The 23,267-nt window shown below is 43.0% G+C and overlaps 2 protein-coding genes across 2 annotated transcripts; both read left to right on the top strand.

Annotated features, from left to right (window-relative positions):
* Positions 1-1,018: 1,018 nt before the first annotated feature.
* fuom (fucose mutarotase) lies at positions 1,019-5,242 on the top strand. The gene is made up of 6 exons (XM_018766046.2): positions 1,019-1,284; positions 3,188-3,256; positions 3,452-3,522; positions 3,853-3,951; positions 4,432-4,505; positions 4,627-5,242. Exons 1-6 carry the CDS (start codon positions 1,200-1,202, stop codon positions 4,691-4,693), a joined length of 465 nt encoding a protein of 154 aa, XP_018621562.1. The 5' UTR covers positions 1,019-1,199; the 3' UTR covers positions 4,694-5,242.
* A 4,767-nt stretch (positions 5,243-10,009) lies between these two features.
* Positions 10,010-19,120, top strand: LOC108942604 (neuronal vesicle trafficking-associated protein 2-like). Its single transcript, XM_018766045.2, has 5 exons — positions 10,010-10,156; positions 14,730-14,861; positions 15,021-15,140; positions 15,391-15,504; positions 16,549-19,120. Exons 2-5 carry the CDS (start codon positions 14,733-14,735, stop codon positions 16,789-16,791), a joined length of 606 nt encoding a protein of 201 aa, XP_018621561.1. The 5' UTR covers positions 10,010-10,156; positions 14,730-14,732; the 3' UTR covers positions 16,792-19,120.
* Positions 19,121-23,267: the final 4,147 nt, after the last annotated feature.

Here is a 23,267-nt window from a genome sequence, read left to right as displayed (position 1 = left end):
GAATTACATTTTTATATTGTGAAATAGTGTGTCTGTGTGTATACATATATATATATATATATATATATATTCACTCTCTCACACACACACACGAGTGGTCTTTAAAAGTATTCCGTGTGAAGTGTGATAAATGTACCGACTCCCTCGTGGCGGAAACACGGGGCGAAGCGGCCCAGAATATTCTGAGCTCGTCCTCAACAGAAAGACAAACGGGGCGCCGCTCAACTGATCTCAACTTGTATCGTTTCACACACACACACTCCAAAACAGTTCATTTACCAGTTCTTTTACCTCGAAATTACATACTATAGTCTACCAATAGCACTAAACACGAGAGTAAAAATAATATGATACTATGGCAATTTTTAATAATCTCATGTTCTTTTTTGAACACGACCTTATGCAAATAAATTGCATGAACAACTTGTATATTTAGGACTGGAAAAAATGTTTAAGTAATGGGGGGGGGGTACAATTTATCCAGGTATATATTAATAACTGAACACTTTCCTATATTAAAATGTACTCAACGCATGCATGATGTGAACTCAAAATTTTGCACTCGAACCCCACTCCTCCTTAACCGGAACTAAATACAGTAAGAATATTATACTGTGTAAATGGGTAAATCATAGTGAAGCTGATATCTAAATATTGCAAGTCGCATTGCAAAAAAAGCGTCAGCTAAATATTATAAAGCATAATAAAAGTAACACAGTTGTACATAATATGTAACATATTCATGAGTTGACTTCGACTGGACGGCACTAAACATTATATGTATATTACTTAAATGGTTTTATATGTTTTAGCTGTTTTAATAAGAAAATTAACATTTAAGTGCATTGCATATGAAAACTCAGTCCACGGGGCTACTGTCCCGTAAAATATAGAAATACATACAACGAGATCTGGTGCAGTACTTGGTCGTACCACCCATATCCGCAAGGGGGCACTGTGGACGGAATACAGTTGCGCGCCATCCGATTGCGGAAATCCCGAAGAAGAGCGTGAAGCCTCTTCCGCGTGGAGGTGGGTCTTAGGACGGCGGACGGTTGGAGTGTTTGGGTGCTGTAGCTGGAGGCTGAAGCTCAGTTCGTGGTGCAGAGTTGAGCTGGTCGCCCGACTCACTGGTGATTTTGAGTGTCAGCGTCCACGCAGAGCTGTCACGGGTTCTACGTGACGGCGCAGTTCGGACCATGGTCGTCCTGAGAGGAATCCCTTCGGCCATCTCGCCAGAGCTGCTGTACGCGCTGGCGCGGATGGGCCACGGCGACGAACTCGGTGCGGAGCCGCACGTCACTCGGCAGTCCGTCCGTTCGCTGGAGCGCGGAGAGAACGGCGGCGATTCTGCCGCGTCAGCTTCATACTGCGCCGCTAGTACAGCGCGCTGACTCAGCACTTTGCCAGACGAACGTGAAAAGAAGCGCTTCACCAATCTGTTTACGTTTAGATTCTAAAATATAAAATTTCTCTAAAACTATTTAGTGAAATGGCGTGAAGATATATGACTTAAAAAAAGTGCATTTCACTTTATACTCTTGCTTTTTCCATAATGTAGCTGTTTGGATTGTTATGTAATTACAATTTTAAATTAATTTATTAATTAATTTTAAGTTAATTGCATTTGTATATTGTATTGTATGTAATCCTTCCTTGCTGAGTGATATGAAGCAAGTCTACGACCTTTTTCTTCACAAAAAGAATTTTCCCGCCCAGACTTTCAATACACCTTTATGTGTTACTGCAAAAATACTACTTTATAACGAGTTTCAGTGACTGGTATCAATCTGAATAATACAATACATGATGTATTTACCCTGACAGAACTATGGTGGTTTAACATGTCAGACTGATGAGCTGAAAAATATATATATATATTTTTTTTTTTTTTACATTTACTCATTTAGCTGATGCTTTTCTCAAAAGCAGGTTCCAGTGTTAAGCTAGCTACCATTATTTACCTATTTATACAGCTAACTAGTGGAGTAATTCAGGGTAAGTGCCTTGTTCAAAGGTACTACAGCTGGGATGCAAACCTGCAACCTGTGATGCCAAAGGCAGCAGCTCTAACCCCACTACACTACCAGCTGCCTGTTTTTTGGTCACCTGGGTTGTCTTTGGACAGTAATTTTGTGTTTGTATTCATCTTACATTTACTCAGTTATCTGGAACTTTTCTCTAAAGTGACTTTCAATGTCAAGGTACTTCCAGTTATTTACCTGTTTATACAGCAGGGTGGTTTTACTGGCACAAATCAGTACCTTGCTTAGGGGTATTACAGCTGGAGATCAAACTTGCGACCTTTGGGTCCAAAGGCAGCAGCTCTAACCACTACCAGTTGTCCCGATCTTGACTCCTTTGAATTACCAAAGTGGCTCATTTATTTGTGTAAAGTATAGAGAAAAAATATAACCAACAAACCAAATGTTTTCATAATTTCCAGATGTGCTGGCTTTGCAATTAGAAAATAATCAAAATTAAACCTTTTTCTAGTTTTCAACCAACTCTTTGACCAAAACACCAAATCCGTCTTTATCTTCTGTTCCTGGTATGTTTATACAGTGCTATTGGAAAGTTTGTGAACCCTTCACCATAAAATGGTTACTTGAGAAGCAGTGTTTCTCACCTGACATAATAGGTGTGTAATTACCAATTCTATATTTTGCTTTAGAGGAAATCATGCAGGATGTGGGGGGTTGCAGCGGGTTTGACCGTGACCTGCTCTCCAGTGGGTCTGGGGTTTGAGTCCCACTCGGGGTGCCTTGTGATGGACTGGCATCCTGTCCGCGGTGTACCCCCCCCCAGCCTTGCACCCTGTGTTGCCAGATTAGGCTTCGGCTTGCTGCGACCCCACTTGGGACAAACGGTTTCAGCCAACGTGTGTGTGTGTGTGGAAATCATGAGTGTAGAAAAACACGTGTGGTGCAGGTACAAAAATGAGTGAACCTCAAGTTGCATTGGTTAAACCAAGCAGGTAAGCAGAATCAGATATGTATATCAGAATCACAACCCTTAAAGGGTTCACATACTTTCAAGCAGCAACGTATGTGATAACCATATACATTGACAACCTGAGGTCAGAGGCTTGTTTGCAGGATGTAAAGGTTTTCTCTTCCAAAAAAAAAAAAAATCAGTGCCTACATGATATGGATGAATGAATTTTATTATGTTTGTTTCCTTGTAGTTTTTGCTGATGCCAACTTCCCTTCTTCTTCCATTTGCAAATGCGGTCCAGCTGAGATAAGAGCTGATGGTCTGTAAAAGACATGCAAACTGGTATTGTGGTCTTACAAGAAAAAACAAATGAATACATTTAATTTTAAATAGAACTGTAGCACTTTGTAAGTAATAACGCATCTTTTAGTAATAATAATTCACATTGTTTTCTTAGATTTAATTTTTTTTTATTTTACTTTTAATCAATCATTTGAACACTTCTGTCTCTTAGGTCTTCACATTCCTGAACTTTTAGAGGCTGTACTGAAGCTCTTCCCCTTGGACACTTATGTCCACAGTCCAGTACGTATGATGACTTGTGATACAAAATTTAAGCCACTTCCGATTGACATGACCTTCTATACGTTATATGATGTGGTAGTAGGAGTAGTTGTAATGAGATGTTCTTGCTGCTTTTCTGTAACTTTTTTGTATTGAAATTGGTAACTGGCAATAAGATTTGATCAGGCTGCGTTTAACGTTTTTGTGAAACATTTGCAGCAGGGGTGGTGATCATTATTACACAGTGGTGTAGTGTTGGGTGCTTTTTGGTGGTCAAGTCCTTTCACTTGTTCCCATGATGGAAGCTCCTCTGTGGACAATTAATTCCATGAGCAGTGTATGCTGTGACAGGCAGCGGTCATGGACCTGGTGGACAGTGACAAGCAGAGAGGGCTGGCCGTGCAAGTGTGGGAGACCTACAGCAGGATTCTGAAGGAAGCGGGGTCTGATGTAAGTGCTTTCTCTGCTACGGCCGGTCCGTATTTGCTCACATGTACCTGCAGCATAGATACCTGACTTACCTTTCCATGTAACTGCTGTTTTATTCCTATTTCTTGATTACTGCTCCTTTGAATGGGCACAAAATGACCTACATCATTCTAACAGGCAGTGTATTTTATTTAAACCTTTAGAGGAAAGGATAAGTCTTTAGTGCTGGTGAAGAGGGAGGACTGTAGGAAGCACTTGCTATGAAAATACCTGAATTTTTGTGCTTTGTGCCATTTCATTTTAAATTTTTACAAGGGAACGTTTTTCCTGATTTAACTCTAACACTTTAGGATTGACAGCCAGTGAAACTGTTTTAATTTAATATATGCAACTAAAACTTAAAAGTAGTAGCTCTGATTTACAGATTGACATTTTCATAGGTCAGTGATTATATAACTGTAGTTACACAGCATTTCTATTAATCTTTCTCTCTTTATTTAGAAACCTTTAGAAAAGGTTGAGAGGTTTGAATTTTATGAGCGAGCCAAGAAGGCCTTTGCTGTTGTGGCAACAGGGTGAGTCATTCATCCTTTATGCCTGTGTATCGTATGCCATATCTATGAATGGATTTTTATTGGTGCCCTTTTTATGAACTGCTGGACCTCTTACTTGTGCTATTGCATTTTTTTCTGGCAGAGAGACCTCTCTGTATGGGAACTTGATCATTAAGAAAGGCGTTATTGCTGCTGAAGACCTGTGCTGATGGCTGAATGGAGCCTTTCCTGCTACCTGTCGAGCAGAATGAAATTTAGCCATGGACCAAGGACGAATCACATTTGCACGTGTGTGGAAGTTCAGGGATAGCTATCATAGCACAAAATTAGAGCTTGCAGTAGTTTATACTGAAAAATCAGCAGGTGGGGCCAGTGTCAGTCATTTTCCTGTACTATGTTCAGAATAATTAATAAGAAAAACTGTCTCACACACATTTTAATGGCATTTTTATTTGCATACAGAATTACAACATTCATTGAGATAATATTTGCAAAAGGTTGAAGAAGGTACAGTTACGTGGGTCACATGTGGCTTGCTCTTTATTTGTTAAACTGATCAGCAATATTTGCTGAATCATTTTATTTTTCGCCTGCATATTTTTTTTAACATGGTGCATAATTTTCTCTACCACATTAAATTACATGTATATTTTACAATTAGGTAAAACTTGATGGTATTTTGTCCTGTTGAATGGAACCTTTCTCACGTACACTTGGTTACAATAAAGCCTCTCTTGTCTTGTCTATAAGGCCCAGAAGGTGTCTATTTGTGGTACAAGTGGTCCCGGTCCTCCTCAGGATTGGAATATATCATGGACCCAAGTTTTTCTTGCATTATGGGAACCTGTGGCTCAGGCTGGAAAGCGGGCAGCTTGCCGTGGTATAGGTGGTCCCGGTCCTCTTCAGGATTGGAATATATCATAGACCCAAGTTTTTCTTGCATTATGGGAACCTGTGGCTCAGGCTGGAAAGCGGGCAGCTTGCCGTGGTATAGGTGGTCCCGGTCCTCTTCAGGATGGGAGTAAAGCCTGGGACTCTGCCTGGGCCCTGGAGGTACTACATTGTCACTGGCAACCGCCCTGGCTGCATGGTCATCAACGTGGCCTTCCAGCACTAATAACAGGGTGGTACAGGTCATCTCTGTCTTCCTCCACCATTATGTACTTCTGTTTCTTACTTGCCTTCACTGCATTCCAGATGACCATCTTTGGGTCTTTGTCGTTGTCGGTTATCGTGAGGTCCACCCAGGGCTCTATCTCCTTCATTCCCAGAGATGCTTTACCATGCAACTCATCAGACCTGTGTTAAAGAAGATTTAAAGATGATACAGTTTTCAAGATGCTCAATGCAGTGTGATAGTCAAAGTTTATAGCAGTTTTACCATCCAGTCAGACACTATAATTAACATTTACATTTATTGATTTAGAAGGTGTTTTTCTCCAAAGTGATGTACATCTCATAGAAAATACTATTTGTGCATTACATTAGCAGAAAGAGAGACTTAGATGCAGACGTGTGATTCTTAAGTGCAGTTAGTTTGTTTCTTTCCACCATATGCACCAGTTTTCATCACACGAGTAGCTGCATAAAACTTTCAGAATATCAACAGTTTCTGATCACCTTCCTGTTGATGTTTTTTTTGGAGATCCGTATAAACATTTATGGAAATATACTGGAGTCGCTGCATAAAGGCTTATCCGGGCATGATCTTAAAGTTAGGGTGCATGAACATTTACACCTTACATGAACTTAAGGGATCATGGGTGAAGTGAGTCTGGAAGAGGTGAGTTTTCAGACCCTTTTTGAATGTGGACAGAGTTTCAGCGGTTCTAAGTGAGAGGGGGAGGTTGTTGATTGAGAGATCGTGACAGGAAGACGGGGCCAGCTGGGAGGTGTAGGATCTCCGTTTTGGAGAGATTGAGTTGGAGGTGGTGATCAGACATCAATGCAGAGATGGCCAACAGGCAGGCAGCAATGTGAGCGGAAATGTCTGACGCTCCAGGTGGAAAGGAGAGGAAGAGCTGGGTATCATCAGCGTAGCAGTGGTATTTGAATCCATGGGAGGCGATGACAGTGCCGACGGAGGAGGTGTAGCTTGAGAAGAGCAGAGGCCTCAGTACTGAGCCCTGCAGGACACCAGTTGAGAGGGGCAGGGGAGAAGAACGGGGGCTCCGCCAGACCACTTGGTAGGATCTGTATCATGTGGCTCTTATTTGAGTTACCCTGCCTGATTTCTAAATTTTATTTGATATTTTGCGAGTTATTCCAATCTGGGAAGTCCTGGATTTTTTTTTTACGTTTTAAAAAGAAGAACATGAGTTGATCTTACTTGACAATTTCCGTGAGTTGACTGTCACTCGCTTTGCCCTGCAAAAACAGAAAACAATCAGACAGGTAGCTTTGCAAGCAACAGTTTATTTTTTGCAAGCATCTATCTGGTCTTGCAGTATTCACAGGTTGTAAGACATTTACTCAAATTTAAGCTGGGTTGCTGATATAGCGAATAATATCTCAGATCGTGAAGAGAGTCATTTGGAATTTATGGTCTACTTTTAGACTCGTTGCCTCGCTCCTGTATTACAGTGTTTGTCTCCGTGAAGGACACAGTAGGAGCCCCTTAGGTTGCCTTACTTTGTATATTATTTTTCCACTTTGCTGGCAAAATGCTGAGGAAATTAGTGCCATCTGGCATTCAGAGGCAACCAGAAATGTAAATATAGTATAGAAAGGGCCTTCAGTAAATCGACTGTCTGAATTTTTGGAGAAAACTGCTGTCACCCTTATTAACACTTGGATTGACATCCATCTGATGACATGGAGCCCTAGCATGTGCGCTAATCTGTCCCAAAAGCTCACTTCTCGCCAAACACTGTAGCCGACCTAACAGGGACTAGCGCTGCGTGTTTCTTAACAACAGCTGGAAGTAAATTAATGAAAATAATTAATATTTTCTTCATAAATTTTGACATCTCCTCAGACCACGCATGCAAAGGATGTTTTCGGGAGCGTGCTAACTGTGCTTTCCCAAACAGCAGCAGTCAGCATGAGGAATTCCTCTCTTATCGGTTACTTTAGCCAGCTGTAATATCGCACCGCTGCTCACCTTGCATAAAATGTGAAGCGGGGACTGTGTAAACGGAATGCACCGAACTCATAGTTACTTAGCTAGTGGCTCTTTGCCAATTTATGCTGTATGAACACAAAAGTACTATGAGATGCCTGCACGCTACAGTGCCGTCGGTTGCTGCTGGTTTGCAACGGACCCGGTAGTACGGCTTTGCTGTGGCTCCGTGAAGAAGCGCTGAAAGGCCAACCAGAAGAGCAATCCTGAGAGGGAAAAAAAAAAAAAAAAAAGGTGCTGTAGCCAAGTTTCTGTCAAATACTTCTGTACTTTTCTGTTGTCACTACCTGCACAACCGTACCTCCACTATAAAAAAGTGTTCTGAAGTTACTTCTCCATCCATTACAGTTTAGTACAATCTGTTAATATGGTCTGTCAAGAATACTTTGACACACACACACACACCACTTGTCCCGAGCAGGGTCGCGGTGGGCCAGAGCCTAACCCAGCAACACAGGGCATGGGGCTGGGACACACCCAGGACAGGATGCCACTCCATCACAAGGCACCCCGCATGGGACTTGAACCCCAGACCCACCAAAGAGCAGGCATAAACCCAAACCCGCTGCACCACCGTGTCCCCACACCCCTCAGCACACTTTCTGTTCCTCAAAAAACTAGTCTCTGTTGGAGAAATAATATGGAATAAAGTCCCGTTGAGCTATTTTTGATGGAATTTAGGATATTGAATGAATCTATTAAAACCGGTTCAACATAAGCTGATACTGTCCTTGATATAATATTTCTCCTTGTGATATTTTAAGTAATATATATACCTACACTATGTAAAACTTGTCCTTGATATAATAACTCTGGAGTTTTCTATGTGTTTTGAGGTGCTTACCTGAACATCATGTTGTCTACACATCAGGCTGCAGACGCAGGAATGAAAGCTCTGAAGACGACTAAAACGCAAACACTGAAAAGTGTCATAAAAGTGGACAAAGGTTGCGTGATAAATATACCACTGGAGACCTTTGCACTGTGCGTTCAGCAAAAAAAAATATTATGTATTGTGCCTCTCCTGTACTAAACAGTGTAATGCAAAGGAATTCTTATTACCTGTTGAGAAATTATTGCCCCTGTAGGCTGTGTGTGTCAGGGGGTGCGGTGGCACAGTGGGTTGGACTGGGTCCAGCTCTCTGGTGGGTTTGGGGTTCAAGTCCCGCTTGGGGTGCCTTGCAATGGCCTGGCGTCCTTTCTTGGGTGTGTCCCCTTCCCCTCCAGCCCTTTGCCCTCTCTGGCTGGGTTAGGCTCTGACTCCCTGTGACCCCATATGGAACAAGTGGTTTCAGATGATGTGAGTTTGTTTGTTTTTTTCGTAAAACAGATTCTTGAACTGAATTATCTGATGAAACTAGTAAGTTTGGGCACGCACGAGATGCATTATTGATATACGAATATTTCACACCCTGTCTTGCAGCAGGACTGGCATTTCACAGCGAAATGTTGTCTAATCTTTCTAAGTCCAACCAACTTCCTTAGTGCCTTATGACTGGTTTGTTACATGACAATTGTCACCTGCAGTCTTCCAGGAGAACAAAGCTTTGGTAGACTCCATTTACAGTGGGAATAGGCCCAGAGGCTAACAACTATTCAGATCTCCTTAACCAAAGATTTCACCAACAGAAATCAATGGAGACATGCACAAATAATGAGGGACACATCAGCCTTGCTTGAGCATTGACATGAGACATGCCCACCAATTCCTGATGCACTCAAGCCTGCGCAAGTCTGTTCACCTCTGGAGGCAGTGGGCAACACTGGAGGTTCACAGTGCCTGGGTTGTGGGTTTGGAGGTGGGTCTGAATCTGACTCAGTCTGTATGGCGTTTGCATGTTCTCCTGGCGTTCACAAAGATTTCCTCTGGGCGCTCTGCTTTCCATCCACAATCCAAAGATGTGTTTCAGAGTGAATGAATGTGCCGAAACAGATGGCAGGACTGAATAACCGCATCTTATTTTAATCTCCATTAATTTGTCCGTATTATGGGCAATAGTCGTTTGCTGTAGTGATTTTGCATTTCCTTATTAGTGTTGTTGTCAGGGGGTGTGGTAGTGCAGTGGTGCAGTGGGTTGAACTGGGTCCTGCTCTCCAGTGGGTCTGGGGTTCAAGTCCTGCTTGGGGTGCCTTGTGATGGACTGGCGTCCTGTCCTGGGTGTGTCCCCTCACCCTCCAGCCTTATGCCCTGTGTTGCTGGGTTAGGCTCCGACTCCCCGCGACCCCATGGGACAAGTGGTTTCAGATGATGTGTGTATTATTGTTGTTGAATTTTCATATTCGATATTTGTACCAGGAAGCCCATGGCATCATTACCACAAACGACTAAGTGATCAGTACTGTACGTGACCCCACTGTCGCAGATAAGTGGAAGCGCGACCCCTGTTTGCTGGTATCCCTGGCAGGAACGTCAGCCGACGGCTCGCGGAGTGATGCAGTGATCGCTCGCGCTGGCGCACATGCACACTGGAAGGGACGTCACCACGGCAACGGCTCTCCGGCAGCTGCTACTCTGCGGTTTTCACCGGAGACTCCAGCGAGAGCGAGCGCAGTAAGTCGCCCTTCATTCGTTAGCGAACGTTAATAAATGTTTACAATAAAAGCAACGCATGTAACTGACAACGCTGCTTTTGTGACCTTACGTTTTTTTTAATCCAGCGTCAGCATGATGTAGTACAATTATGTTATTATTTAATTTAGCGCTACGATCAGCGTTGCACACAGTTTTTCATTTCTAATTGAAAATAATTTAATTCTGCAAAGACGAGCCAACATTTTTAGTCAGACGATCACTGCTTGCTCACATAGTGTCTCTGCTTAATCATTATGTCCTTACCAACAAGAAGCGAATGCACACTTGTTTCGGGGTTAAGCGTACTGTGCGCGCGTGCTGTACACACATGTGCTCTGCAGATGACGCACTGTGCATTTGGGGGCTCGCGCACTGCATTAAAACGCTACATACGGTGTAAATCGCTGTGTAAAGTACTTATCGCGCTGTTCCACCCTAAGAGATGGCGGTAAGGTTTTAAATGGGCATCGTACGGGCCGCTTGGGATCCAGAGCAGGGCGCGAGCGAGCTGATGAGACTCGCGCACGATCTGTTTACCAGGGCTGCGCGCGCCGCGTCACTCCGATGCGAATGACACCGTTCGTCCGGGTGGCGCCAGTCTGTGCGGTCCGTCCGCACGCGCGCTCGCTCCCGAGCTCCTACCGTCGGCGGGCGGCGGGACCGCGGTCTCACGGCACCGACAGAAACGAAACAGCACCGTGACTTTCCGTCGTGTCTGAACACGGTTCCTGTTTACGCCGCGGTGCCTTTCTCTGGAAAGTGTCGCTCCGTTTTGCTGCACGAGGATGCATTGCAGTGTAGGAAAGGTTCAAGAAATTTCTGCAGGGGCTGTTTTGCCTGAGGGGGCTTCAGTGAACTCCTTTTCATCCCCTTTTTTTGTTTGCTCAGCCCCTCTGCGTCTGAACAAGGGAGAACAGGGACACACGTGCACATATTAAGTAGCCGTTACTCATTTTCACCGAGTCCTAATCATGGACGGGGAGTTCGGGCAAAGCTCGGCCAGAGGAAACACTTTGCGGGAACTCGTGAGGCATGTGCTTTGCCTTGCGGTCAGACGTGTGAAAGACTCAATGGCCCTCGGGTTGTTTGGCGCTCGCGGTGCATCCGATTGCCGCCCGGGGCCGCTTGGCCTTACCCAATGAGGGTAAACAATGGCTCCCATGTTGCCATGCCGTATCTTTGCTGCCTGCAGCCGGCTGGTGGAGATTGAACACAGATGAGCGTGGTTTGATTTCCTTTTACGATCAGCTTGTTGCCCTGGTCGGCCTAGTGACAGGACAACAATTCGTGAGAACGGCAGGGCTTTGGTGGTGAGGGCAGCTGTGAATCACCATCATCTGGACACCTTCAGGGCAGGACAGGGCTGGTGTGGACGTAAGCTTGCTCCAGCTCCGCACAAGCCCACATGCAATTTTTGCTCTTTTTGGAGTGGATGTCTTTGTCCAAGACCATTTACGTTGTCAGGATTGGTACATTGCATTACGTTAGATTGCATTACTTTGAGTGCAAGGTGGCAGTCGTATTATGACAGTCTTACCTGAAGTACAGTAGTTTACACAAAATCCATCCATTTCACCTAAAAAAACACTACAGAACGCTTGTATTTCAATTTCAACAATTAAAACAAACTATACTGTAATATGTGCGACTTTGGGCTCTTATGGGGCAAAGAATGACGCAGGGACACCATTCATGACACACGTTTATTCGAACACCGGCGCAAAGCGAGAGGTATCGGCGAGATAATGCCATCAGTTGAGGGACACCTTTTTTCTCAAGGACCTGTACCTCAAGCCAACCTTCACATTCCCTAAAAGGCACTAGCACCTTATAATCGTTGACAGTCCCCACTGTGGTTGCACAACTACTTCACATTTCCCACAATTCCTTTTTTTTACAACTATTTACATAATACATCTGTTTGCACTCGAAAGGGATGCTCTTCAGTAGTGCGAGTCACTACAATATCAAACAACACACACACACACACACACACACACACACACACACACTCCAGCTGAAACCACTTGTCCCATGCAGGGAGCCAGAGCCTAACCTGGCAGCACAGGGCACAAGGCTGGAGGGGGAGGGGACTCACCCCGGGCGGGATGCCAGTCCATTGCAAGGCACCCCAAGCAGGACTCAAACCCCAGACCCCCCGGTGAGCAGGACCCGGTCAAACCCACTGCACCACCGCACCCCCTGATGTCAGGCCAGTTCAAAATAAAATTATTTGCAACAGCAAGACAAATATTTTAGGAAACAGCCACTGAGTGACAAGTCGTGGCAAAAATGTCCCAAGGTGTGGTGTCATAAGGTGGATCTTCAAAGTGTGTCTGCAATTTTAGAGCCTGGGAGCAGATCTGATGAGCATGAATGGACCCCTGTCATATGTTTTGAGGCCCGTGTGATGCCCATTTTTAATAAGTTTATGGTCTGGGTTCAAGACTGAGATATGTCATCCTCTGGCTGTGTTCTGGAGGTCTGTTTTGCTCTGGCATGTGCGACACTCCACCTGCGAGGATTTCAGTGAGCTGAAGGCTGCTGGCTGACCACTCCAGATAGGGCTCTTGGGGACGTCCTGAGCACCTGCAGGTGGCTGCCTGCGATGAGCTCCCCACAGACACCAAGTCTGGGAGGCTGTAAAGAATCCACAGGAAGGCTCAGCATGCTGGAAAGCATCTCTGTTCACTGTCAAACATCCTGGCTGATGTAGACTTCAGGACTGTACTCTAATTCAGACATTTTATTTACCAGAAATTTACTCATTTTTGCTAACTGCTTGTCCTGGAGCCCCTCCTGGAATCACTGTGGACAAGGCTGGGGGTACACCCTAGATAGAGCACCAGTTCATTGCATCACACACTATGGGCAATTTAGCATCACTAGTTCACCTGAACTGCATGTCTTTGGACTGTGGGAGGAAACCCACACAGACACTGAGAGAACATGCAAACTCTTCACAGACTAAGTGGGGTTTGAACCCATGCCTAAACTACCCAAGTTCTGGGAGCCAGTAGCGCTACCTGCTGCGTCACTGTTCTCCGAATACTCGAAATTGTTTGCGGGAATTTAGCAGCTGTTGGCAATGTCTTGAAGACAGTGGGACTTGAGGAGTTATGGCTTCAAGGTTCCCATGGTTTCTTAGTTTTCTCATCATCATAAATTGCTGGGTTTGTGTCTTTAAGCAATGTTCCTATGCAATTTCAGTACACATTATGTACTTTTTTTCATGCGTTCTTTAGAAAAAACATGACCGACTCCGGAGGAATCCCGCTGGGTTGCAGAAACAGGGACATCTGACCCCAGAGTCTCATGGAAAATCCTCCATGTCCCAGAGTTATGAGGCTCATCGCTGAAATGTCCCATTAGTGCGATCAAAGGGAGTTTGATTACACATGGAGGAACTAAGGAAGTACCCCAGCGTGAGAGCTTTAAGTACTTTTAAGTGAGACCTCACCATTGGAGCAGTGGAACGGAAACCTGCTAGGCTTTTATGTCCTTAAAGGCAAATTCCTTTAAATACCTCAGCAACTAACACATGCTATGGAAAAGGTCACAAACGAACATTCAGAGTAACAACAAGCATAGGCAGTTAATATGTACATTATTAAATTCAGTTCTATTCAATTTATTTGTACAGAGCGCTCTTCTCACGCAGTGACACAGAGCGCTAGAGCACAGGCATAAGGCAAAGGTTGACTACATTAGAGCTTATATATTTCTGTTTATTCATTTGCAAAGTTCAGGCATGCGGTATAGCTTTATGGACTGAAGGAACGCTGAATATAATTGATATTAGTCTGATGTTATCCTTTTGGAAAATGGAGTAGCTTGTGTAGGTTCTAGACCTCAGTCCTGTTGGAGGTTAACACACCGGAAGGTGTCTTGGCTTGTGTCCGTTTCAGATGCTGTGAAGCTTTCTTGATTAATTTTTGTGCAACTTATACGAATGAACTCCCTGATTAATGGGACTTGGGTAATGAAACTAATGTGTGCTGAAGTTAAGTGGAAAAAGCCTGTTGTTGAAAGTTTCATTCTGAGCTTTATGCTGGATTGTGGGGGTAGGGACACCGTCTAGAGGAGTCTTGGCTGGTCCAGAGATGAGTGTAAAATCCATCCAACCCGGCATGTCATTTGGGTGAATGCACTGTTGGAAATATTTCTAATAGTTCTGGTTTTTTGATTTTCCATAAATAATTGTCACTGTTGAAACAATGTTAAAGCTTTGTAAATTATTTTTTATTTTACATACAAAATGCTTGTATTTTAGGTAACTTTGACAGGTTGCATCATTTACACTTTCAATGCATTGCTTGGTATCAGTGTATCTTGGTACTTTTCCATTTATGTGAAATTTCTCTGCACTGTATCAGCACCCAAGTCCAAGTCCTCAGCCACTAAGCCCTCAACTTGTTCTCATTTAATGACTATGCAGGACTCTGTGATCCTTCTTCTCCTTCTTCCTCTGTAACTCACATTGAAGACATCTTTCTTCTGTGGGTAAATGGGCTCATCATTGCCATTGCTTACCTGTGTTGTCATTCCACAGGTCATGGTGAAGATTGGAAGCCACGTGGGGTCCAAGCCAGAGAAGGGCCAGTCGGGGGAGGAAGGGCTAGAGTGCTCCCCGCTGCTCATGCCTCTGGATGTCAGTCAGCTCCAGCAGCCTGTCCCTGACAAGGTGAGGATGGATTTAGGGACGGGCTCCACACCTCCCGGTCATTAATTTGTTCCTACTGTTTGAATGATTCAGTATCCAACTGTAGTACAAATTCATTTTCCTTGACCGCGTCACGTATTACCTCATTGTTTGGACTGTTTCATACCTGCTGGTCTTCAGGTCGTTGTGAAAACCACTACGGAGTACCAGCTGCAGCAGAAGAAGAAGAAAAAGACGTGTGTTCCAGGCATCAAGAAGCTCAACATAAACCTGTATGACGAGGTCTCCGAGAAGGTCAAGGTGAGTGCTTCATTTAAATTTTGTCAGGATCACTGCAAAGATTATAGCATAGAAGTGGCATCGAAATCCCATTGACTGTGACCGCACTGTTAATGACACGGTTGTAGAACGATGGCACACAGAGGGTGGTGCTTACAGACAGGGTAGCTGGACGTTTGTGCAAACTTACAGGTGTTCTCCTTGTTTATCGTGTGTGTGTGTGTGTGTGTGTGTGTGTGTGTGTGTGTGTGTGTGTGTGTGTATCTCCCAGCTAATGGGCCTGGTCCTTGTCACCATGGCATTCCTGGCTTGCCTGCTCCTGCTGGTCATGTACAAAGCGCTCTGGTACGAACAGCTCGCCTGTCCCCAAGGATTCGTTTTCAAGGTAAATGACTGTGTTCTAATAAGACAGTGGGGTGGGTGCATGTACTTGATTCAGTCAACTAATGACTAGTTAATGCTAATCAATACACAAGAAATTGCATTTCTTCAGTACCAAGTATAATTATCTGTGTTACATTCAACCAGTGAGCAATATTGTTTGGTGGTGAAAGAGCAGGGCATGCTCTCTTTGTCATACCTTAATTTTTTACACACACACACACAAGCACATTGTCTGAAGCCGCTTGTCCTAAGCAGGGTCGCGGCACTCCGGAGCCTAACCCGGCCACAGAGGGCGTAAGGCTAGAGGGGGAGGGGACACACCCAGGACGGGACGCCACAAGTGTTTTTAGTAGTCAATTTTTAAAAGCAGAACATTAACGGAAAAAATGAATAACACATGAGAGTCACTTTGTCATCTTATGGTGAAATGTTCTATAGAGAAACATATATATATATACACAGTACATATATATATATATATATATATATGTGTGTGTGTGTGTGTGTGTGTGTATATGTATGTTTGTAGTTGTCTATGTAGGGTTCCCCAACCCAAGGCCACAGAGTGCTTTGTGTACAATTCTTTTTGTGGAAAGGGTAAGGTAGGCAACATCTGACATCCGTGTTGTTCATGAAGATAGGTGAGGTGGGAGTGGCATCATGTTTACCAACAGTACATGATTGCTTTGTGAGGCCAGATGAGAAAACATCCCTGTGCTCTTTATAGATCTTTGTATTAGTTTTAACCTCAACAAAGAGGTCCGGGAGACTCCCACTGTGTGGTGTCTTGCTTTGTGGCACTTCCTTTTCCATGTCAGCTTAGATGTGCAGAGGTCCATGCAAGGTCTCCTCAATCCCCACCTCCAAAGCTTCTGTCATAACTGAAGATGAAGCATTGCAGACCCACACTTATGGTCTTTGATATTTTTTTTGAGGGACTGGGCCATAATGCAGTCTTTGTGTGTGTTCTTATAAACTGACAGTGCTATGGCTTGGTGCAGGTTTTAGTCTCCCTAAACTTCCACCCCCATCACCCACCCTACAGCACAAGCACTGCACTCCAGAGCCGTTGGAGGCCTACTACCCTCAGCCAGAGTCTGGCCCACGGGGCCGCCTCTATGCAGCCATCAGCCATCTGAGCCAGGCTGAGAAGGCCGTCCCCAAGTTGCTGCCATCATCATGGTTACCTGTCATCAATGCCCTGAAAGGGGCCAAGAAGATTAAGGTGGAGTCTGGCCATGCCCACCAGAAGGGCTCTAGTGACACAGCCCGACATCAGCGTGACTAAGGCTACCAAATTATGTCATCTCTCTGAGTGTGGCATCTCACAGGTAAAGCATAAATGTGACAGGGCTTGTTGTACACTGTGTTTCACAGAGGATGAAGGGGTCTTTAGAGGAATGGTGTATGTGTACGTGTCCTCAAGTTTGTATACACTTTAACCCAGGAATGAGTTCAACAGTCAGAAGCATTTTATTTGATGTGCATATGGAAATATGCAAACTGCTCTTTATCCTGTTTCAACTGGTTGTGTCTTTGCCCAACTTTTGACACGTGAAATATCTACAGATGTGATTAGCTAACCTTATTTTAAATGAAGACCTTTTCAAGATGTAAAAAGTTTAAAAAAAAATTTTCAATTTTAAAGAGGGGTTTATAACAACCAGAAAAGTACCTTACCTAACATGATATGTGCACACATGCACATCTGTAGTTACATTTTAAATTATATAAAAGTTCTGCATACTGAACTGTATGGTACTACACTCATAACGATGTACTAATGTGATGTGCAGTTACAAATATTATAAAGTGCTGCTAATTTTACTGTTTTAAATAATACGTAATGTCAGAACACACCTGCCACACTGCTTCCAGCGGCTTTCTGGTAGTGGTGGTAATGGTACCTTTCCATCCTGAGTCTTTGCATATCTCAGTGTCAGTGCAGATTGGGGTCGAAGGCACATGGTAGCTGTCACCCTGTCCTAACATGGACTCAAAACTTTTTGTTTTTTGTTTTACTACCACCTGGGCCCCAGTTTGACACGTATAAAGTATAAAGAAAACTTTGCGAAATCTTTGTCTTGCACACAATGCTCGATCTTCATGTGATTTTAGCAAATACTCATTCAACTATAGTTTAAAATAATTAATATGTTTGTTAAAATCCCCTCTATAAATAAGGGTCTTTTTCTCAAGTTATGAGCACAGATCTGAGCGCAAAGCAAGTATCTTACATAAGAATTTCTGCTGGTCTGGAGTTCATAGAATCCAGGTCCATTCAGTGCAGCTCCTGAAAAATGTGCCGGCTTTTTACTCATCAAGTTATACTACTCCGTCTGTTCTTATAAGTGTTTACACTGTAGAACACTGATAAATTTTCTAAAGATTTCTTTTTGGTGAAATTCAGCGATGGTAAAAAGAAATGTTTCACAACATTAATAAATTTGGTAATGTTATATTTTCTTAAATTCCTATTGTAGATAAGAACCTGTTCTAACTGACTGCTGGACATATCTCATTCTTTTATTATTTCTATAATAAATCTTCACACACACGACAATGAAAGACAAGCAGTGCTAGATCATGTACATGTAACAATGAAATACATTGAAAATATTAGATATTATTATTAAAGTGTTCAACTGAATGTGACTGGGTTGGAAGTTAGAACACAGTAGTCGGGAAAATATTTAAAACTGTTGTAATCCATGGTGTTATCAGTGTTAAGGAAATAATATTGTCCATAGTAAGGTGTGTTGCAGGAGTCTTGCAGTGTTTTGTGCTGAGTTATGAAAGGGACGCGTGTTTCACTGACCCAGGTAGCTGCACTCTTAAGTAAATAAGCTGCTTAATTAATTTCATAGCTGCTTTTCATGGACTCATAAATATAGACGTGTTAAATTCAGACCTAGCTACATCTTAAGGATATGGTAAAGTACAATGAATTTGTTTGTTTTGTTGAGTGTGAGACAGAAAAGAAACAGAAGACGACATATTTTATTATAAACATTTATCATGGCAAAACCAGTGCCACTTAATACAAAGTTAGGAAGCTTGAAATCACTTTAAAGCCAGTGGTGATCATTAGACCCACCAATTGTATAGGCATGACAACTTAAATCAAAATTCTGAAGTGCTGTTTAATGCAGTTTTAAACCTATTTAAAAGGTCTTTTTTTCCTAAATTTACAAATTTAGCTACACTTTTCTCCGAAGGATCTTATGATGATTAACCTCTTTATACCACTAAGTAGTGTTGTTGGGTGTTGGGTAAGTATCTTGCTCAAGGGTAATTCAGTGGCAGGTGGGATTCAAACCGGGGTCTTTCAAGTAAAGGCAACAGCTTTAACCACTCCATTACCTGACTGTAATTGCAAATCACAGTGAATGTACAAGTTGAATAAACAGTTTAGTAAAAGGTGACATTTAAATTTTTGATTACTTGTATTGTAACATATTGCATGTCTGTAATTGCCTGTATTGAATTTTTTTTATTATGATTTTTTTAAAATCCAAGAGTAGGTCTAGCCTTCTTTAATATGCAGTACTACATGTTTGACAACCAGCTTGTAAATGCCATCCTATACATGTTCAGCAAATTGCGGTAAAATGTTTGAATGTTGGGGGTGCGGTGGCGCAGTGGGTTGGACCGCAGTCCTACTCTCCGGTGGGTCTGGGGTTCGAGTCCCGCTTGGGGTGCCTTGTGATGGACTGGCGTCCCGTCCTGGGTGTGTCCCCTTCCCCCTCCGGCCTTACGCCCTGTGTTGCCGGGTAGGCTCCGGTTCCCCGTGACCCCGTAAGGGACGAGCGGTTCTGAAAATGTGTGTGTGTGTGTGTGTTTGAATGTGCTGCTGTTTTTATTTCAGAGAAATTAGTGCCAAATTTCCACTAGATTAATCAAAATATCATTAAGTACCATTTCAGTCCAGAACAACCACAGGTGCCCTTGGAATTTACCATTGTAAGAAAACAGTTTCATTGTTTCTTTCAACAAGAATAGACATAAATAGACAACAAAAGAACATGAAAATTACTTAGATCAGTTTACAGAAAGAGACATAAGGGAGTCCTGGCTGCAGGGTAGATCTTAACATATATTGTATGCATAAAGACAAAATGTGTTGAATGTGTTCAAAGGGGATTTGTTGCATAAAATGCTCAAAGGAAGCGGGTTGACATTTTCAGATTATTATACTTGTCTGTGCAATTTATAATCTATATAAAATATTCAGATCACGTGCTTGTTTACTTTGGTGTTCATTTGTGTTATTCTTATTGAATGTATTCCTAAATGTGTTTAAATTTTATGACTTTATTGCAATGTCTCACAGGTTGGTTGACGAAAAATGGACTTCCTGTAGAGCAGTCAGTACAGAAATACATCATGGTGCTTTTTCAATAGCGTACTCTTGTCTTATGTGTCCCAGTATACTGTACATGCTGTGTAGTCCTTTGGTGCTGTAAACTCCTAGCAGTCTTTTAGTGGATATTGTATGTTCGTTCCAAGCGTGCACACAGTTTTTAAATGTCAGGCCCAGGGGTGCCAAATAAATGTTGTAAAAAAATTTTCTTTGGTGTTGCTGTGAAAAAAAACAATAAAGAATCTGGTGGTTATATTTTCACGAATAATCTTTTTCCTCATTTAACTTGATTCTTTTTCAAGACTGTGATGCTGTGAGTATCTTTTGAGAATGGATCTCAGCGCAATGGACTGAATATATCATGACTGTAGCTTTTGCTTGTAGTCCACTCCTGAGACCCAAGGCCTTCTGTGAGCCATTCTCTGCTATGATCCACTGGTGCGCAGGGTCAGGGAAGGCTGATCCTGATGTGTTCGTGGAATTGCGGAAGATGGTGTAAGTTTCCATTTGTTTTAGTTGGTCTACAGCAGTTCTGTGGTATGGAACCGAACCTACGCAGTCAGTCTTCTACGCAGTTTTCTGATATCTCAGACTCCGCTGACATGGTGTGCCATTTTCATGTACTTGTGTTTACCACTTCATTTATTATTTTCAAAGAGCTGTTTGCTGCGCCACTTGACATGATCACTTTCAGACTAAGAACTAGGGCAGTTGGTGTGTGTGGAGCACCGTGGTGGAAATACGATACAGATTCATTTGCCTCAGGTCAGAAGAGCCGTTTTGGTCTGAAGCCTTTTCAGAGCCCTGAAAATGACTACGTGTACGTCAGCTGAATGTGGACGTGGAAAATCTCTCCTCCTGGGACTTAAACACTGGTTGTCAGTCATCTTGTGAGCTTAAATTTACATGTGTTTTGTAATTAATACGTATAAGTTGAGTAGGTGCTTCAGTAAAGCCCCTTTTCACAGTCGATTGCCTCGGGGGGGAGCGGATTCTGCCAACATCAGCTAACTTGGCTGGCCGTGGGGGGCAACCCTCAGAGTCATCCAGCCTGCCATGTGTCGTGTGGCCTCTCCAGAGCATGGCCAGCAAAGTTCAGCTTTTAAGTGATCAAAACAGCCGCTGAAGAATTGACAAAAGCGTGGGCTCTGCTTCCCCCCCGTTCTGTAAGTGATCCTAGGGCCTACACAATGCCTGCTCTGTTGTCTGAGACGGAAGCTGACTGCATGTCTGATACTGTCCTGCATGTGGCGCACGTCATTAAAAAGGTGAATTGAAGGTGCTCCGATACCACGTCTGCACCCTCGCTGTACCACAGGTCGCCGATCATCCAGAAGTGAATGGCAGATGGATGGACACCTGAGTTAGCACCTTCATGGTGTCCTTGCCATCCAGTGCTGGCGTGCCCAGATCTTGACCTGTGGTGAATAACTATTGCAACAAGTCACATAAAACCTCACCTGGCTTAATTATATTCAAGCAGCAAACATGGTTAACAGCTGGATGAGACCAGTTTTTGCAGCTAGGTGTTTACTTTTTCATCCCAACTTAAATTTACAGATCACATTGCAGGTTGATTAATCAACAAGACTATGTCCATCCAGAAGTGGCATCGCCCTTCTCTGCTGCCCAGGTAGGTCACAGGCATAAACCACTGAATGGTTTTTGTCTGTGGTTCATAGACTCTGGTTGCCGCGCTGCATCTGTGAAGATTTTATTACATTTTCCTCACACAATTATGTAACATCCAAGAGACGGATGTTTGCAAGGCACAATATTACAGTCACATACTTACAGTATAAGACTGAAAATTTCTAATAACATTAATCACTTGAATTCTGTTTCTGCAATAAAAAGTAACAGGACTGTCTGTTCTCTCTGTATTCTGTCTGCTGTGAGCTTCAACCTCAAGTTGTGTTCCTTTAGCAGAGTAAAATTGCTTCTTTACCTGAATTTTCACGTAAACGTCTGAATTGACATGCAGCAAGATAATGACCGAGTTTAATTTTTTTCTGAAATATGCGCTTTGAGTGACAAAAAGTTGTTGAGATAACATTAGACATACCAAGCTGAAATGGTGGGCCAGCAGGAGTTCTTCTAAAGGGGTAAGATCCAGATGTAATAGAAGAATATTAAGGGGCAGGCCACTCAAACAGAATTTGAAAGATGAGCTGTACGAAACCATTTCTAATCATTCATATTCTATGCTCTATCTATACAAAATGATTGCTAGATAATTCAGAACAGGTTTTCTCTTTTTTTCTCCAAGCTGGTGCAATTGACTTCTCCGCTCTAGTTGATATATTTTCCCTGGACACAAATGACAGTCGTGACTACTTTCATGTGTCTATGGTTGATTCTGTCCACTTTGTTCTCTGCCCACTTTATTTGTGACAAAAAAATGGACTTTTTCCACACGCATGTTTTGTATGTCGAACGGTATCCTTCTGCAGAAGTTCGTTTGTGTGATATTTTCATTTCACTGATGCTTCTGATTTATTCATTGCGATGAAAGATTTTGCTTTATTTAAAATCATTCATCGGTTTTTGTGTGAGGTGATATAAATTTTGCTGGATACTGAGATTTTAGCACAAAACAGAGACCCAAGAGTAAGATTTCTAAAGCTGAGGGCGGCATGAGAGGTGACTTTCTCGTGGCAAAGGGATGGCGGAGCTTCAGTTTTATTTCCCTTAAGGATGCCAGCTGGTAGACTTTTAAGGAGGTGTGGCAGAATCACACAGCTCTTCATGCATGTGTTCGTGGAGTCGGAGGCACTTTTCTCAAGTGGGCACAGGATCTATCGTATGGATTGCTTACCTGGACAGGTAAGCTGTTGTTGGAAGTTCAGCCTAGCGATGGGGTTGTCAGTATTAAAGTGGGAGCTGTAATTACAGGAACACAAAAGCACTTTCCATTATGTCCTCTTTGGTGTGGGCTTTGCTGAACAAACAGACATTTGTAACAGTTCTGGGTTTTCTCTTCAGGACGCAGCATCTGTAAATGACTTCAGGAACCATAAAATGAATCTAATTAGTCAGTTTGGTATTCTGGAATGAGACAATATGACAGCATTTTCTCATGGATATTGTCAACAGGATGGAAATAATGCCAGTATTGAACAGAGAGATAATTACTTATTATGTCTGACCTACTTTGGAGCACAAATATTATCATTAGTCATAGACAAAATAATTTAATGACATCCCGTAATTAAGCGTGGGTTTATATGCTAATGAGTCAAATGAAATGTAAACAAGAGGGTATTTCCACCAGGGCCGGCATCCCAGGAAAGGTCTCACACATGCGGCTTTCATTTGGGTTATTCAGGCTCCAATTTAGGCCCAGACAGGGGAAAATCAAACACAGCTACGTTTGGACAGCACTGTGCTATAAAGTCTCA

Source organism: Scleropages formosus, chromosome 8 (genome assembly GCF_900964775.1).
Source record: "Scleropages formosus chromosome 8, fSclFor1.1, whole genome shotgun sequence".
NCBI classification, from domain to species: Eukaryota; Metazoa; Chordata; class Actinopteri; order Osteoglossiformes; family Osteoglossidae; genus Scleropages; species Scleropages formosus.
Note: the sequence above shows the minus strand (reverse complement) of the source record. Positions and strands in the feature narration are given on the sequence as shown.

Coding starts and splice junctions, on each gene's coding strand:
- fuom (XM_018766046.2), top strand. CDS start 1,200: ATGGTCGTCCTGAGAGGAATCCCTTCGGCCATCTCGCCAGAGCTGCTG. Junction 3,952..4,431: donor TGAAGGAAGCGGGGTCTGAT/GTAAGTGCTTTC, acceptor CTCTTTATTTAG/AAACCTTTAGAAAAGGTTGA. Junction 4,506..4,626: donor TTTGCTGTTGTGGCAACAGG/GTGAGTCATTCA, acceptor TTTTTCTGGCAG/AGAGACCTCTCTGTATGGGA.
- LOC108942604 (XM_018766045.2), top strand. CDS start 14,733: ATGGTGAAGATTGGAAGCCACGTGGGGTCCAAGCCAGAGAAGGGCCAG. Junction 14,862..15,020: donor AGCAGCCTGTCCCTGACAAG/GTGAGGATGGAT, acceptor GCTGGTCTTCAG/GTCGTTGTGAAAACCACTAC. Junction 15,505..16,548: donor CCCAAGGATTCGTTTTCAAG/GTAAATGACTGT, acceptor CCCACCCTACAG/CACAAGCACTGCACTCCAGA.